Here is a 13,231-nt window from a genome sequence, read left to right as displayed (position 1 = left end):
CCCCGCCCTGCCCCCCCCCCCCCCCCCCCCAAACAGCCCTCCAGCCTTGCTTGTGGCCCTTGCTCCTGCCCCCAGCCTGACTGGAGGGGGCCCCCAGCTGCCAGGGCTGTGGGGTCAGGGACCCAGGTCTGCAGCCCCCTGACCCCAACAGAAGGCAGTGACTGCTACAGCAGGAACACAAGCCAGCTTCCTACCCCTCTACCTGCCTCCTGGAGGCTCAGGTGGGGCTGGCTCCCAGTGGCAGCGTGCACTGCTGGAGGGCAGGGGAGACCTGTGCCCCCTAGATCTGGGTGGGGGGTGGGGGAAGGGTGGATGTGCGCTGCAGGCTCGTGGTCCCCACCCTGCAGCCCTCCCCCAGGCACTCCAGAGTGCAGCATGTGCAACCTGGTGTGGCAGCGCACAGGGGAGACGCACACGCGGCTGCCTCTTTCTGCGAGCTCCGCACTGCCCTGGCCACGCTTCCTCTGCAGGCAGGGGCAGGAGCAAGGGGCACAACTCTGTGCTACCCCTGTGCACACAGGAAGCATGACCAGGGCAGCGCGGAGCTTGCAGCAGCAGGCAGCTTCTGTGCATGACCCCACTGTGTCCTGCCATGCCAGTCACACATGCTGTGCTCTGGAGGGCCTGGGGGAGGCCAGCAGGGTGAGGAGTGCAGCCTTTATGACCCAGGGTTTGCAGCTGGCCAGGCACTTCAGCCAGGAGAGGTGGGGTTTTCAGTCTCCCCGCTCCTGGCCCAAGTGCCTGGCCAGCTGAAAATCCCCCCTCCCAGCCAGAGAGTGCCCAAGCTGGCTGGGAGCTGAAGGAGTGGAGGAGGCTGCAACCTCCCTTCCCATCCCGTCCCACTCCCGGCCAGAGTGCCCTGCTGGCTGTAAACCTCTCCAGTTCCTCAGCCCCTAGTCAGCTTGAGCACTCCCTGGCTGGGCACTCTGGCTGGGAGTGGGGATTTGCAGCTGGCTGGAAGCAATGGGGGTTTTCAGCTGGCCTGAGTGCCTGGCTGGCTACAAACCTCCCCACTCCATCAGCCCCTAGCCAGTTCCTCCCCCCACCCCAGCCCTGCCCTGCAACCCCCAAGCTCCACTCACCTCCAGCAAGAAGAGTGAGTCTGAAGCAGCCTCTGGTAAATGCAAGTGTCCCTGCCCTTCCGCCTCTCCCTTCCCCTTCAGGCAGGGTTGAGGCTTTCCCACTCTTTTGCAAATAGCTTTTGCAGGCTGGAACTCAAGGGGGAAATCCACAGATTTCTCTGATAAAAATGGGGAATCTGTGGCTTTCTCTAGTTTTTTTTTCGTGGGAAATGGAAAACCTGGATCCCTGATCATGAGTACCTGCAGGCCAAGCTGCCCAGTAACTGTTTCTTAATTCCTTTGGTATTCATGACTATTGGCTAATAGAGTTGTAACCTAATTAACCATATGATTGTGTTGTTCACCAGCATTGTCCAGAGAAGAGGTGTCAAATTTGGATCTGGCCCATTGTCCCCAACAAACCCACCTCTGCTAGTAGGGGGAGAAAGGTCTGAAGCTGTGTTTCGCTCACTGTGACATTCACCCCCAACTGCACGACCATACCCTGGCTGTTGGTGGTGGGCCCTATCCCTGGTTGCCCCTTCCCTAGGTCTGAGTCCCTCTGTGAGCACCATGGTCCCTGTGTTGGCACCCCTAATCTAGTCAAACTTCCAGCTCAGTCTAGATGAGTGGCACAGATGTGGTCTGAATTATGGAGTCCATTAGTGGGATAAATGTGCCAGATCTGGCTATGGAGTGACCTGGTCCAGCCCTGCATGCTTGATTTGACTGTGGAGTGACCCTGCACACTAGATCTCACTGCAGAGTGATCCTGCACACTGGCACAGTCTGGTGTGTAGGTCCTTGTAATCCAGTTTGCAGGGCTCCCCACGGGCACAGAAATTTGGCTGTACGGGAGCATGGTTATTTGCCATGGCTCTGGAAGCTGCAGCAGTTGATTCTGCCATTGCTCCCCTGCGGCCAATTTTCTGGACCTGTTGGGGAGCCCTGTGGGTTGACTGACACAATACCACTGATCTAGGGCAGGGGTTGTTAACCAGGGGTATGCGTACCTCTGGGGGTACTTGGACCGGTCCTAGGGTATATCCATGGGCAGGCAGGGACAGAGTGCTGCTGCCTACCAGGAGCAGGGCTAGGGTGGGATGAGGGCAGCAGTGCCCCTCTGTGGGGCAGGGAAGCTCAAACATGGCAGTCGCTGCCACGTACCAGTCCGGTGAGCTTTCCCACCCCGCTGCACCCCAGCACTGCTCCTGGGAGGCAGCGGCACTCCGTCCCCGTCCGCCCACATCCCTGCTCCATGTCCATTAGTGCAATCCCCCCTTTTTTCCCACTCGGCGTTCAGCTGCTGGGGGTACTTACACTAAATTGAAAACCCCTGATCTAGAGCAATGGTATATTGTCTCTTAAAAAGGATTTATTTTGCTTGCAGCATCAGAATGTAATTTTAAGTTGTGGGACTGGTACTGGTGGATATTTGGCTTACTCGGAATGGTTTGTGCTTTCAAATGAGCATGTTTAGGCCATGTTTACACTATAAAAACACCTGGTTTAAAGCGTGGTGGTCATAATTTTTAAAAGCACATGGGTTCCTAACTATCTAAAGGTACGGACACATGAACAAATTACTGCAAGGTAAGCTAGACTATGAACTTCACCCTCTTAGTTACTACTTGGTAGGTATCTGTACACATTCTTACCCAATGGTAAATGTGAAGTATTTCACCCCTCATTGTAAGCAAGGTGGGCTGCCTTGCATGCCCATTGGCAGTTACTTCAGAGTAGCCATTGTGCTGCAAGTTCACACCCTAGTGTACCTTGCCAGACACTTGGATATTTAGAAACCCATGTTCTTAAAATAAATAAATAAATAAATAAAAATGCCTATTGTGCTTTAAGTTGCTTGTTTACCTACAATCTCTTATTTTTGAAAACAAGACTTAAATCCCACTGGCTGCATCTACATGAGATGCTCACTGCACAGTAGCTTGTTAATATTGCACAGTAGTGTCTCCGGGCACGGACTGTGATATGACACTACTGCACAGTAGCAGCAAGCTACTGCACAGTAAGTGTCACTAGGCAACTATTCCTGGACACTACTGTGCAGTACTTGGTTTTGCAAGTACTAAATGACTGCAATAACAACTGTGTAATAGGCATCTCATGTAGATGCACCCACTGATTTGCAAATTTACACTGAATTTTGCCAGCAAGACCTCCATTCTGCCAACAGTTATACTACCTGTACAGGGGGTCGGGGGTGGGAGAGCGTAAGACTCTGCCAGCTGCTGTGGTCCCATCAGTAGCTGATCATTTTTCATTATGTTCCAGAAGCACATGGTTGTCTATGTGCTTTAGTGTTTGTGGCTGTTCTCTGCCATTAGATATGTTGGAGACTCTGAGATGAGTATGGACAGAACTTTTGAGATTTTTTTACCAGGTGCTAAATATAACTTAGTGTCTAGAGTGGAAAGAGTTGTGGTCAGCACTAACGTGTTTTAAAATGCTACTTGCTTGGCTCGTGTTATGTGTAAAATTCTGGTTAAAATGTTTTGATTAATGCATATGAACCCAGCCATTTCTCCTACTCTAGACATGCCCTTTAGGCTATTTGGAGCTCTCACTTTGGAGGCCTGCTAGTGACTTTTTAGAAATAAAACTGTATGTGGGTGAAGTGCCATGTTTTATAGTTATTTTTGACACCCTTTCTTTTGTTTTGAAAATGAAGCAGCAGTTAGTCAAAAGTCTGAAGTCATCAAAACTTCACTTTGCATGAATTTTAGAAGCCATCTGTTTTATAGGCTTTGTGTAAAAAAATATTATGTAAATAAAGAAGGCAGTGTTTCCATCTCTGAATCAAGCAGATCTCATTATTAAAACAAAGGGAAAATCATGCTGCTATACTCTTGATAATGGATTGCAGATATAAAGTATTTGATTTATCACTTTTGCAAGGGGAAAATAATTCCTTGCATAAGGAATTTGTTCCGGATTGGTTAAACGCTACTCAAAATATATTAAGACAAGTTTTCTTCCCTCTGTTTATAATATCTTAGCTTAAAATGTAAGATTTTATTTTTAAATCCAATTTATTCTTTGTATACGCTAAATTCCTAAAATTTTGTAAAACTTTGTCAAAAGCTTAGATATCCTTTTCTAAAATTAGTGGAATGTGCCTTAACACTGTGGTTAATAATTTACCATGTAATCTTGGGATGTTTTTGTGTGTCTTTAGAAAAATGGCTGAATGAATTCAATAAAGCTTTTAATAAGCTTTATTGAATTCTGTGGACCATTCTCTTTGTATGCTCATTTTACAAGATACAGCCCAACCAGGAACTCATCCTTGATGTCTAATAACCCAGTGGAACATTGCATAAATAGTATTTAGTCTTATGCAATACTTTACATGTTTACTTCTCATATTTCTGAAGTTAAAGAACTGTTTCACTTCTTGTTTGAGAGTAGAATGTGTTTCCAATGTGTAAGTCAGGAAGGTGGAATGGATTCAGTGGTCTGTTTAAAATTTAAGTAACATCTTTACAATGTTGATAGTTCATTTTAATGGCTACATTGATAATATTCTTAGGAGTATATCTGCATACTTAATCAAACTTGCTGCTTTAAAGAAAACAAAGATTAAGAAAGCTAAATGACCATTACAAATTCAAGGGAGCTGTTTTGTCACTTTTGGGAATTGTTGTCAAGAAACTCTTCCTCTGACCTCATACCCAAATAGTTTTTATTAATTAAGTGCAAAAAATTGTGTTCAGTGTTGGAATTTTCTTTTGCAATTGGAAGACAGTGCATCTTAGTCACAGGGGCTTCCTGACCTCACCCCCCTGCCACATGGACTTCTTCACTGGCTTGCTTCCACCATCCTTACAGTCACTGGTGTCCTTTCATTCCGTAGGATCCCAGATCGGTGGCAAAGGTGAGTGCCTTAAGTACTGTAGCTTCATGAAGGCTACAATTCTGTTCCTTTCTGCCTTGCAGTCTGAATCTTCATATGAGATTTGGGAAGTTAAACGAAATTCCTTGCCCCATTATTTATGTCATGAGGTGTAGATAGGTAGTTTTCCAGAAGGAGCATCCTAGTTTCTCTGTACACTCAAGGGTGTGCTCTGAAAGAATTATGTAGCTGGAGAGTAAAGACAGGTTTCCAAAGAGCTACTTTCAACTTTCCATTTTTAATTGTGCAGGGGCCGCCATGATATTAACTTAAACTTTCACTGTTTTTGATCAGATGAGATGGCTCTTCTCAATTCTTCTGCCACCTCACATTACTTAGCCTCCAGAAAAAGGATCAAGACCAGAAGACTTCAGATTTTGTCATGCTGCTTATAACACAATACTGGTTGGGAACATACATTTTCCAAGTGAAAGAGGCCATGTGTTCTCCAGTGGACTATGCTTTTATCTCAAATTTATATGCCATTTTTTACCTTCTGGATGTCCAGGTCATTCCTGTTTTGTTATATTGTCCGGCTTTTGGGGTGATGTAGTTTAATGCATAAAGACTCCATCATCAAACCAAATGGAGTCTGTGTGCTTTTAGAGGCTTGGTAGGAGCCCCATGGTTCTTACCTATAGCATCTCTTTCAGCCAGGGTTTCTAGTTCAGTTATATATTGAAATAGAATGCAGTGTGTTCCAGTCAGTTTTCCTGGCTTTGTCTGAAAGGAAGATCCTACATTTGACTTTATCATGTTTTTGACAAAGGTTAGTCTCTTTGCGGTCAGATGTTAATGCTCATCTGCAAATCTGAAAATAACAAGTGTGCATATCATTTTTGAGGGGGGAACAGGACAGAGATCTCAGTCCCAGCCTTCTGTTTGCCAGTCTATGGTATCAGTCTGAAATAGTGCACTCTAAACTTTGTTCTCACCTTGGTTTTGAATTTGCTTAGTACATTCTGCATAGAGTATCTCTGTGAATGTCCCTTTGTTCAGAACTTCAGTCTGATAGGCCACAAGAATCGAATCTCTGGTCTGAAGCCTGCTCTTGGCATAAGATGGCATTGTAGGGATATGCTGTGCTTCTTTGAGTTTCTTATTTTGTTTCTTTCTTGAACATACGAGGCAATATGGGGGGAAGGGGAGGAAGGGTTAAACTTCTGTCAAAAAAAAATTCTGCATGAGTTTTTTCTTCAAACACTTGTATACTTCCCACCTTCTTTCTCTCCCAAACCCCTCCTAGAACATGATATTTCTCAGATGTCTCCCTTTACTATTTTAAAATGATTCTACTTCTGCAGCATGCATTCTTTCAAAAAATTAGGTTGCTTTACATTTTAATTACCAGGACTTGAGGTGTGTGTATGACATTCAAATCTTACTCCTTACCCTACCTTAGTCCGATCTGGTATTGGATCAGATCCTGAGGGGTATCTGTAACTGCTGAGCATCTGCAGCTTCCATTCCATTCTACCAAATGCTGAGTTTAAAGTGCCTCTCAAGGTGGAGGAGAGGGGAAGCAAGATACAAATCACTACAATCTAATTCCTTGACAGGGGGGAGGGAGAGAGGGAGCACATGGGGTGTCTGAAACTTTCCAAGTGGCTGGGATTGTAAATCAAGACTTTTACCTGCTGGTACATGCCACTCTTGCAAGCCTTTTCTTAAAAGGGAGGGGTGCTTTAGAGTTGTAGATTTAGGGGACATTCAGATGCATCATGTGAGCCATAGTGCTATTGAACTAGATAGACTCTTCTAAATGCAGAGTAACATGCTTGCAGATGGCAGCACCTTTCCTTCAGAGTGGCTTTTGTTTCTTGAGCATTGCTTCTTAGGTATAAAAAAAAAAATCTGCTTATGTCTTAAAGGTGACTGATGTCACTAAGGCAGAATCGATGTTTGGAAGACAGCTGCGTTAGTTTGCTATTTTCTCTGCTGACTTTTTGGCCGGTCTGTCTCCCATTAGTTGATTTTATTACTGCAATTCCAAGTGACTGCTCTGTATGATTGCATACTGCTCATTCCATGCAACAGGGGTCCTGTGCTTGTCTGTGTGCTAAGCTTAAAAAAAATATATTTTTATCTGAATCATATTTGCATGGTATTATATTGCAAATACAAATCATGGACAAAGCAGAACTAATATATGGAAGAGAAAATCCTATAAAAGGAGGTTCAGGTTGTCATCTCTCCAGTTGGAACAATTAATGCACAAAATTAGGATTGTATAGCTAGAACAGAATGCAGAGAGTTTGTGGAGCATGGAGGAAGCGCAAACATGAAAATGTAAGAAATATGGAAACCAAAATTAACCAGAGCAGCAGATAAAATTCTAAAATAGTTTGGAGAGCATAATGTGGGCTTGTTATAAGAGACTGATGTGTCTCTTCTAAGTGGACAGTACTGCTATTCCCCACCCACTTGCCCCTGCTGTGTTGGAGTCTTTCCTGAGAATGGGGAAGTATAGGTTCTCTGACTGTTATTATTGTTGGCATATGCTCAGCAATGTTGAATGGCAGCTAAACTGTTTCTGGGTTTTGGCATGTGTGGAGAAGGAGTATGCTTCATGAACTTCATGCGTGTGGTGGTGTGCTTCATGGTGGTGCTCTAGGACATGCTGCAGAGTGTTATTTAAGTCTTGGCTGCTTTTGGAGGAAATGCCACCCTTGGGAGGGAAGGAACTGGAGTATTCAGCTGAGGTGATCCACCCGAATACCATCTGTGGCTCTGTGCACACATCTACTGGTTGACCCCAAAGAGTGACAGGAAAAGGGTATCAAAGTGTATGTATAATACTTGTCTCAGCTTGAAGGTGTCTATCCAAGCTAATTTGGAAGAAGCTGCTGGGGGGATGAGGCGGGAGGAGATGCAAATAATCAGAATGGTATAAAAATTCCTCATCTACTACTAGATTTTTTCCTCAGAGCTTCTGTTCTTGGAGTCACTTTCAGCATCAGGGATGACTCTTAGGACAATCATAATTCTAGTAACATTAATACTACACTTTTCCTATGGGACATACTTCAGCACAGGCAGGTGGGTCCCTCTTGCTCTGATTGAGGCAAGTGCTCATTCAGAAAAGGTTAAAAGCATGGCTTTTCTCTTGTGATTTGAAAACAGCTTCACTTGCAATTTCCTCCTTCCTTTCTTTGTTAGTGTACCAAAATATTTATAGGAAAGACATTGGGTTTATCTTAGAAGCCAGAATGAGAAAAGGCTAGAATTTCCCGTCCTGTTCTGTGTGTGTTACTCACAATTCAAAGGACTTCCAAATCAAGCAGTTATTACAGGAGCAGAGTTAAGAAGCCAAATAAGCACTTTTGTTCTCTCTTTGAGGCACTACCTGAATTAAATTACTAGTTGCTGGTGGCTGCATGGAATCAATACTATCTAGGTTTGCACTACAGTAATTGTTCTGAATTAATCAATATTTGTTTCGGAGCAAGCTGTGTTTCGTAATTATTATGAACCTGTACCTGTCACACAGTATCACTGTGCCTTTCTTTTCTTTTCTTTTCTTTTTTTTTAAACATGTGATTCATTATTACTTGTTTTAAGGACGGGTCATCTGGTTTCAGAGGGGGAAATGGAAATACCATCTTTGTGTTGAACCAAAACATCGGCTTAGCATCATGAAGTTGAACAGCATCTGACATCAGCCACTGATCCTCTGCTTTTTATCTTGCACATATTTTGGGGAGGTGGTAGGAGGGTTTGAGGTTGAGGGAAAAGAGAAATGGGGTGTTTAATTGTGGCTTTCTTTATTACAAGGCACTAACATGACTCCCGTCTGTATTTAAATGCTGTCCCCAGGTTCCCACTATGGCTATGTCTGCGTGGAGTTTTCACTCTTGGAAGAGGCCATCGGATGCATGGAAGCCAACCAGGTTGCTTTACACTTCGGTCAATGCTGCTAGAAAAAAATTATTTTGCTGGGGGCGGGTGGAAAGCCAATGATCTCTTAGAGTGATTCAAAGGAAGATCTACTCTTGTGTCATATCCAGCTCTTCATTTAAAATTCCACTGTTTCCAGAAACTTGGAAAAGGCTTAGACATGCCCTTTATAGACCATCAATGAAAGACATTATAGACCATCAATGTTCTGCCCTATTTTGTGTTTTTAGCAGGTTGGCTAGATTTGAAGCTGGTAGCTGAAAGATTCCAGGTCCAGGTTGTTGCATTTATACTTGAAGCAAAATCCAGTTGGAAAGAGCTCTGCTAGTGTGAAACATTTCACTTCTTAACAGTGTACAGTAATTGTAAATACCCTTCACTGTATACAAAGATTTCAAGTTTAAATACACATACACATGTAGTTGTAGGCAAGGCCTCTGCTCTGCAGCTCTGAGTTTAGATGTTACTTGCATGCACCACTTTTCCATGTGCCTCATCTGGGTGGAGAATTTATTGTGTGTGTCTCCCCTTGTATTTCCATTGTCCTTTGGCAAATTGGAGTTGCATATATGAGGGCTGGCCTATGCACAGTTGCACTTGGTGAATCTAAAGGTTTCCAGTTATTTTAATTTAAAATGATTGTTTAGAGCATTTCATATTTCCAATTGTAGCTGTAATTCTGGTCTGATTTGAGATCTGTAGCTATTGGTCCCTGTACCAATATGATGTGCCTAAAGTCTGTAAATTAATGACAGGGAAGAAGAGAACAACCCCCAGTGACACCTGTCCTCCCAAGAGATTGCTCACCTGGAAGACAGACACTTCTGGATGGGCCCTGGTAGTCTGCCTAATACTTGATAGCAGTTCAGAGTTGCACAGAACAGTTATTCCCTTATGCCCTTCCTTGTTGGTTTTCTCCTGTTTGGGGAAGAATGTAATCCCACTTCCTCCTTTGTTTTATATGAATAATAATCACCATAATTATCTAAATCTATCCATGCCTTAGCAATACCAATGACTACCTTGCTTTAGCTGAGGAAGAGCCACAAGTCACTAATTTTAGAATTGTGCATACAGAAATGTGTGGTTACAAATGTACATGCAACCCCACTGTTAAATTTTTCACTGCTCCCTTACATTTTCCTACATGTGCAATTACAGTAGGAGTTCAAAGTAGGAACTTACTCACATTCAGTTAAAAGGGCAGTCATGTTTGCTTTAGCTGAAATGCAGCATCCCTTCAGTAGTACCCACGTATTTTCACTAAAGCTCATCCTATTTAAAACATACCTGGAAAAACTCTAGATAATTTGAAGTAAACTTCATGGTTACCAAACCCTTGTACATGTGCACTGTTGTCTCCAGTTCTGCTCATGTGTGACAGTAACCCCAAAGGACAGCCACGGGACCTGGGAGAGTAAATCTCTCTCCTGTTATGCTGCCTTTTCATTGCCCTGTTGAGACATTCCCAGAACTTTTTACTTCCATGTTTTTACTGACACAAGTTTTACATAATGTAAATGGAACCCTTCTGCCAGGGTCTGGGTGGCAGGAACAAGGGTGGGGTTCAGAATTAGGGGTTTAACACCAACCATAGTTTAAAAAAAATGGTTGTCAGTAAAATGTTTACAGATTGTAAGTATAACAAAAAAAAAAAAAAGGAAAGAGAGAAAAGGGGGGGGGAAGGGCAACCTTGACTGACATCCCTTACTGCACCCCATGTAGTGCTGTTCCCCTTGGACCCACCACCCAACCTTACCCATAGTGGCCCTGCTTCCTCCCATCCTCACACAGTCCCCCACTTACTGGCTCTCCCCATCCCAGCCTGAAACTCCATCTTGGCCGTACTGTCCCCTTCCCTGTACCTTCAAGGCAAACAGCTGTTAGAGGCAGGGGATGGCCAAAGGAATGCAGCAGGAGTACATGACTGGGGAAGGGTCTACACAGGTTCCTGAGAGCCATAAAGACCTGACAGGAGTTATTTGTAGAGTGCTGTGTTCCCACGCGGACACCAAAGGGTGTTGCTGTGCTTCATCTGTCTTCCAGTGCTACCTTTCCTGTAATGGAGCTTCAAGCTCCAGTGGCTTTGTGCTTTTATGGAAGGCATTTTTTTTACATTTTTGTGTGTTAGGGTTTTTTTTACGGAGTGTCTGTAAATTTATGGGCATTTGGCAATGCTGGTCTGTTTAGTTTAGTTTTTGACATTACATACCAAGGTAGAGTGTCCCACCAATTGCTTCAATAATTTGTGATTAATATAAGAAGAAGAATGCACATTCCTCAGCACTGTAACAAAACCAATTGATGTCAATGGAAAAATTCCTATTGACTTTAGATCAGCACCAACCCTCACTCCAACCTGGTAAACTTCTATTATTTGATGGACACAGAGAAAATGGCCTAAAAAAGCTTAGGTTACACACTTAACAGTGTGCCTGAGATGCTGAAAAGTAACAAACCTTTCAGTTCTGGGGCAAGTCCAAATTTAGATCAATAGTAAAATGAGTGGAAGAAGAATGTCATAAGTCAATCCCCAGTAGACAGCAGTCATATCATTTTAGTTGCTTCCTGAGACAAATCCAGGGCTGAACTGTTGAGGGGAAAATTGTGTCTTCAAATAATTTGGAGTAGTTTGAATTTTTACAAGCTGTAAAAAAATAAAATAAAAATCCAGTGGTTTAAATGTAATTGAGAATCTTTTGCAAATATATCATTAACTAAGCCCATCAGTAACTCTCAATTAAACCAGGTAACCCTCTGGAAGCATAGGTATCTGAGGAACTGATATTTCCATACTTTTGCCTAGCCCTGTCTTACACTAAATACATTACAGGCTAAGAATCAAGACCTCTATAAAGGCTGGAAATTTGCAGTGACATTGCCTGGCCATAATTGGCTACTCTTTCCTGTATGGCACTCTGCTTACACAAACTACTGTTCAGTGTATTGTGATGTCATTTCCAGATTCTTCAACCACAGATTCACCATGTCCATCTGTTTCTCAATTTAATAAATACAACATGTGTATATGTAGTATAAGATTTGAGGAGACTTTCTAATGAATGCATGATGTTAAGGAAACCTCCATCTTGTCTTGAGCTGTCCTCATTTTATGAGAAGGATGCCTTTCTCACATGGTCACTCACCAACTGGTACTCACAGCAGTACTTCAAGTAGTTGAAATAACCTCATTTTAAATTTGCACCGTGGCATTTTAGGAGTTTAATTTACATGGAGAGGTCATTTTGATGCAGGGGCAGCCAGACACTACCTAGTTGTTTGCTATATGTGCAACTTGTTGGTAGCTCAAGGTTTACATCTGATAAGTATATGTTATATGAAAGGTTTCAATGGGCTGATGCTGCAAATGATAGCATGCAGAACAGCTTGCTTGCTCAGGTCAGAATGGAAACTGGTATACTGTGATCTGTAACCTCCATGGGCTGGCACTCCTATGTTAATGAAGGGTGGCTGCAATCTGCTTTGCAGAACCCAGCAGGTGGCACTTGGTCGTCTCTGTTTTAATGCTATTGATTATTGGTGCTATTGGTTGCCTCAAATGTTGGATTTTGAGGGTGGAGGCTTTTTCTTGTTCATGTGCTGATATTGGACTCTGCGAGATGCAGAGAATTTCAAAACCACCAATCCTTGCTGGTTTATGTTTGTGGAATGATGTGGTTTCTCCCACATAATGTTTTAATTCATTATAATCCTGGAGAAAGATAATAGTATATAATGCTGCCTTCTTCCATTTCCTTCATGCATACAATTCTGTGGTACCTGCAGAGTACAGTTGTATGCCCCTCCTGATGCCATTATAATACTGGCTAATGTAAGAAAAACCTTATGAAAGAAGTAACTGTTATGGCAGTTATTCTCTTCATTGTCATTAGATCAGTTTTGAGTGCCTGTCACCCCTCTCCATATGGTGATGTATTCATTTTTAAGAGAAAAATCAGCTCCATTTTAAAAAACGTTGGGACTTGTTTTTGGTGCACCCAGAATTCATCCTTTTCTGGGGGAAATGGATTGAGATCTGAGCTATGGTGGAATTAAAGAATCCAGTAAATAGTTAAATCATGAGCTGATACATGTTGTAAGACGGAAAATATAGCGTTATGCGTTCTCTTCCTCTATAAAAATGGTTAGAAGGGTAGAAACAGAGGGAGAGAGAGATTGTACCTGTATTGCTTTCTTCACTCTGGTATTGAGCTCTTGAGGTGACAGGTATAGAACAATGCATGCGCCTGTCAAACGTTTAAGCTGGAGGACCATGAGAATCTGTAAAGTCTGTTTCTCCCAAAAATATTGGCAACATAGTTATTTCCTGTATCCTACTGCCAATGACTGACCTCTTCCT

General features: G+C 43.2%; 1 protein-coding gene across 5 annotated transcripts in view; it reads left to right on the top strand.

Annotated features, from left to right (window-relative positions):
* The window catches only part of RBM6 (RNA binding motif protein 6), a 105,891-nt gene that overhangs the window by 42,772 nt on the left and 49,888 nt on the right, over positions 1-13,231 (top strand). For all 5 annotated transcript variants that reach the window (XM_006024989.3, XM_025205773.1, XM_025205772.1 and 2 more), the window contains one exon: positions 8,791-8,864. In XM_006024989.3, coding sequence (XP_006025051.1) covers positions 8,791-8,864 — 74 coding nt within the window. The remainder of the gene's footprint in view (positions 1-8,790; positions 8,865-13,231) is intronic.

The sequence above is a fragment of the Alligator sinensis genome, unplaced genomic scaffold (assembly GCF_000455745.1).
Source record: "Alligator sinensis unplaced genomic scaffold, ASM45574v1 scaffold467_2, whole genome shotgun sequence".
In the NCBI taxonomy this organism is placed as follows: Eukaryota; Metazoa; Chordata; order Crocodylia; family Alligatoridae; genus Alligator; species Alligator sinensis.
The sequence above is the reverse complement of the archived record's forward strand: the minus strand, read 5'-3'. Positions and strand labels throughout refer to the sequence as shown.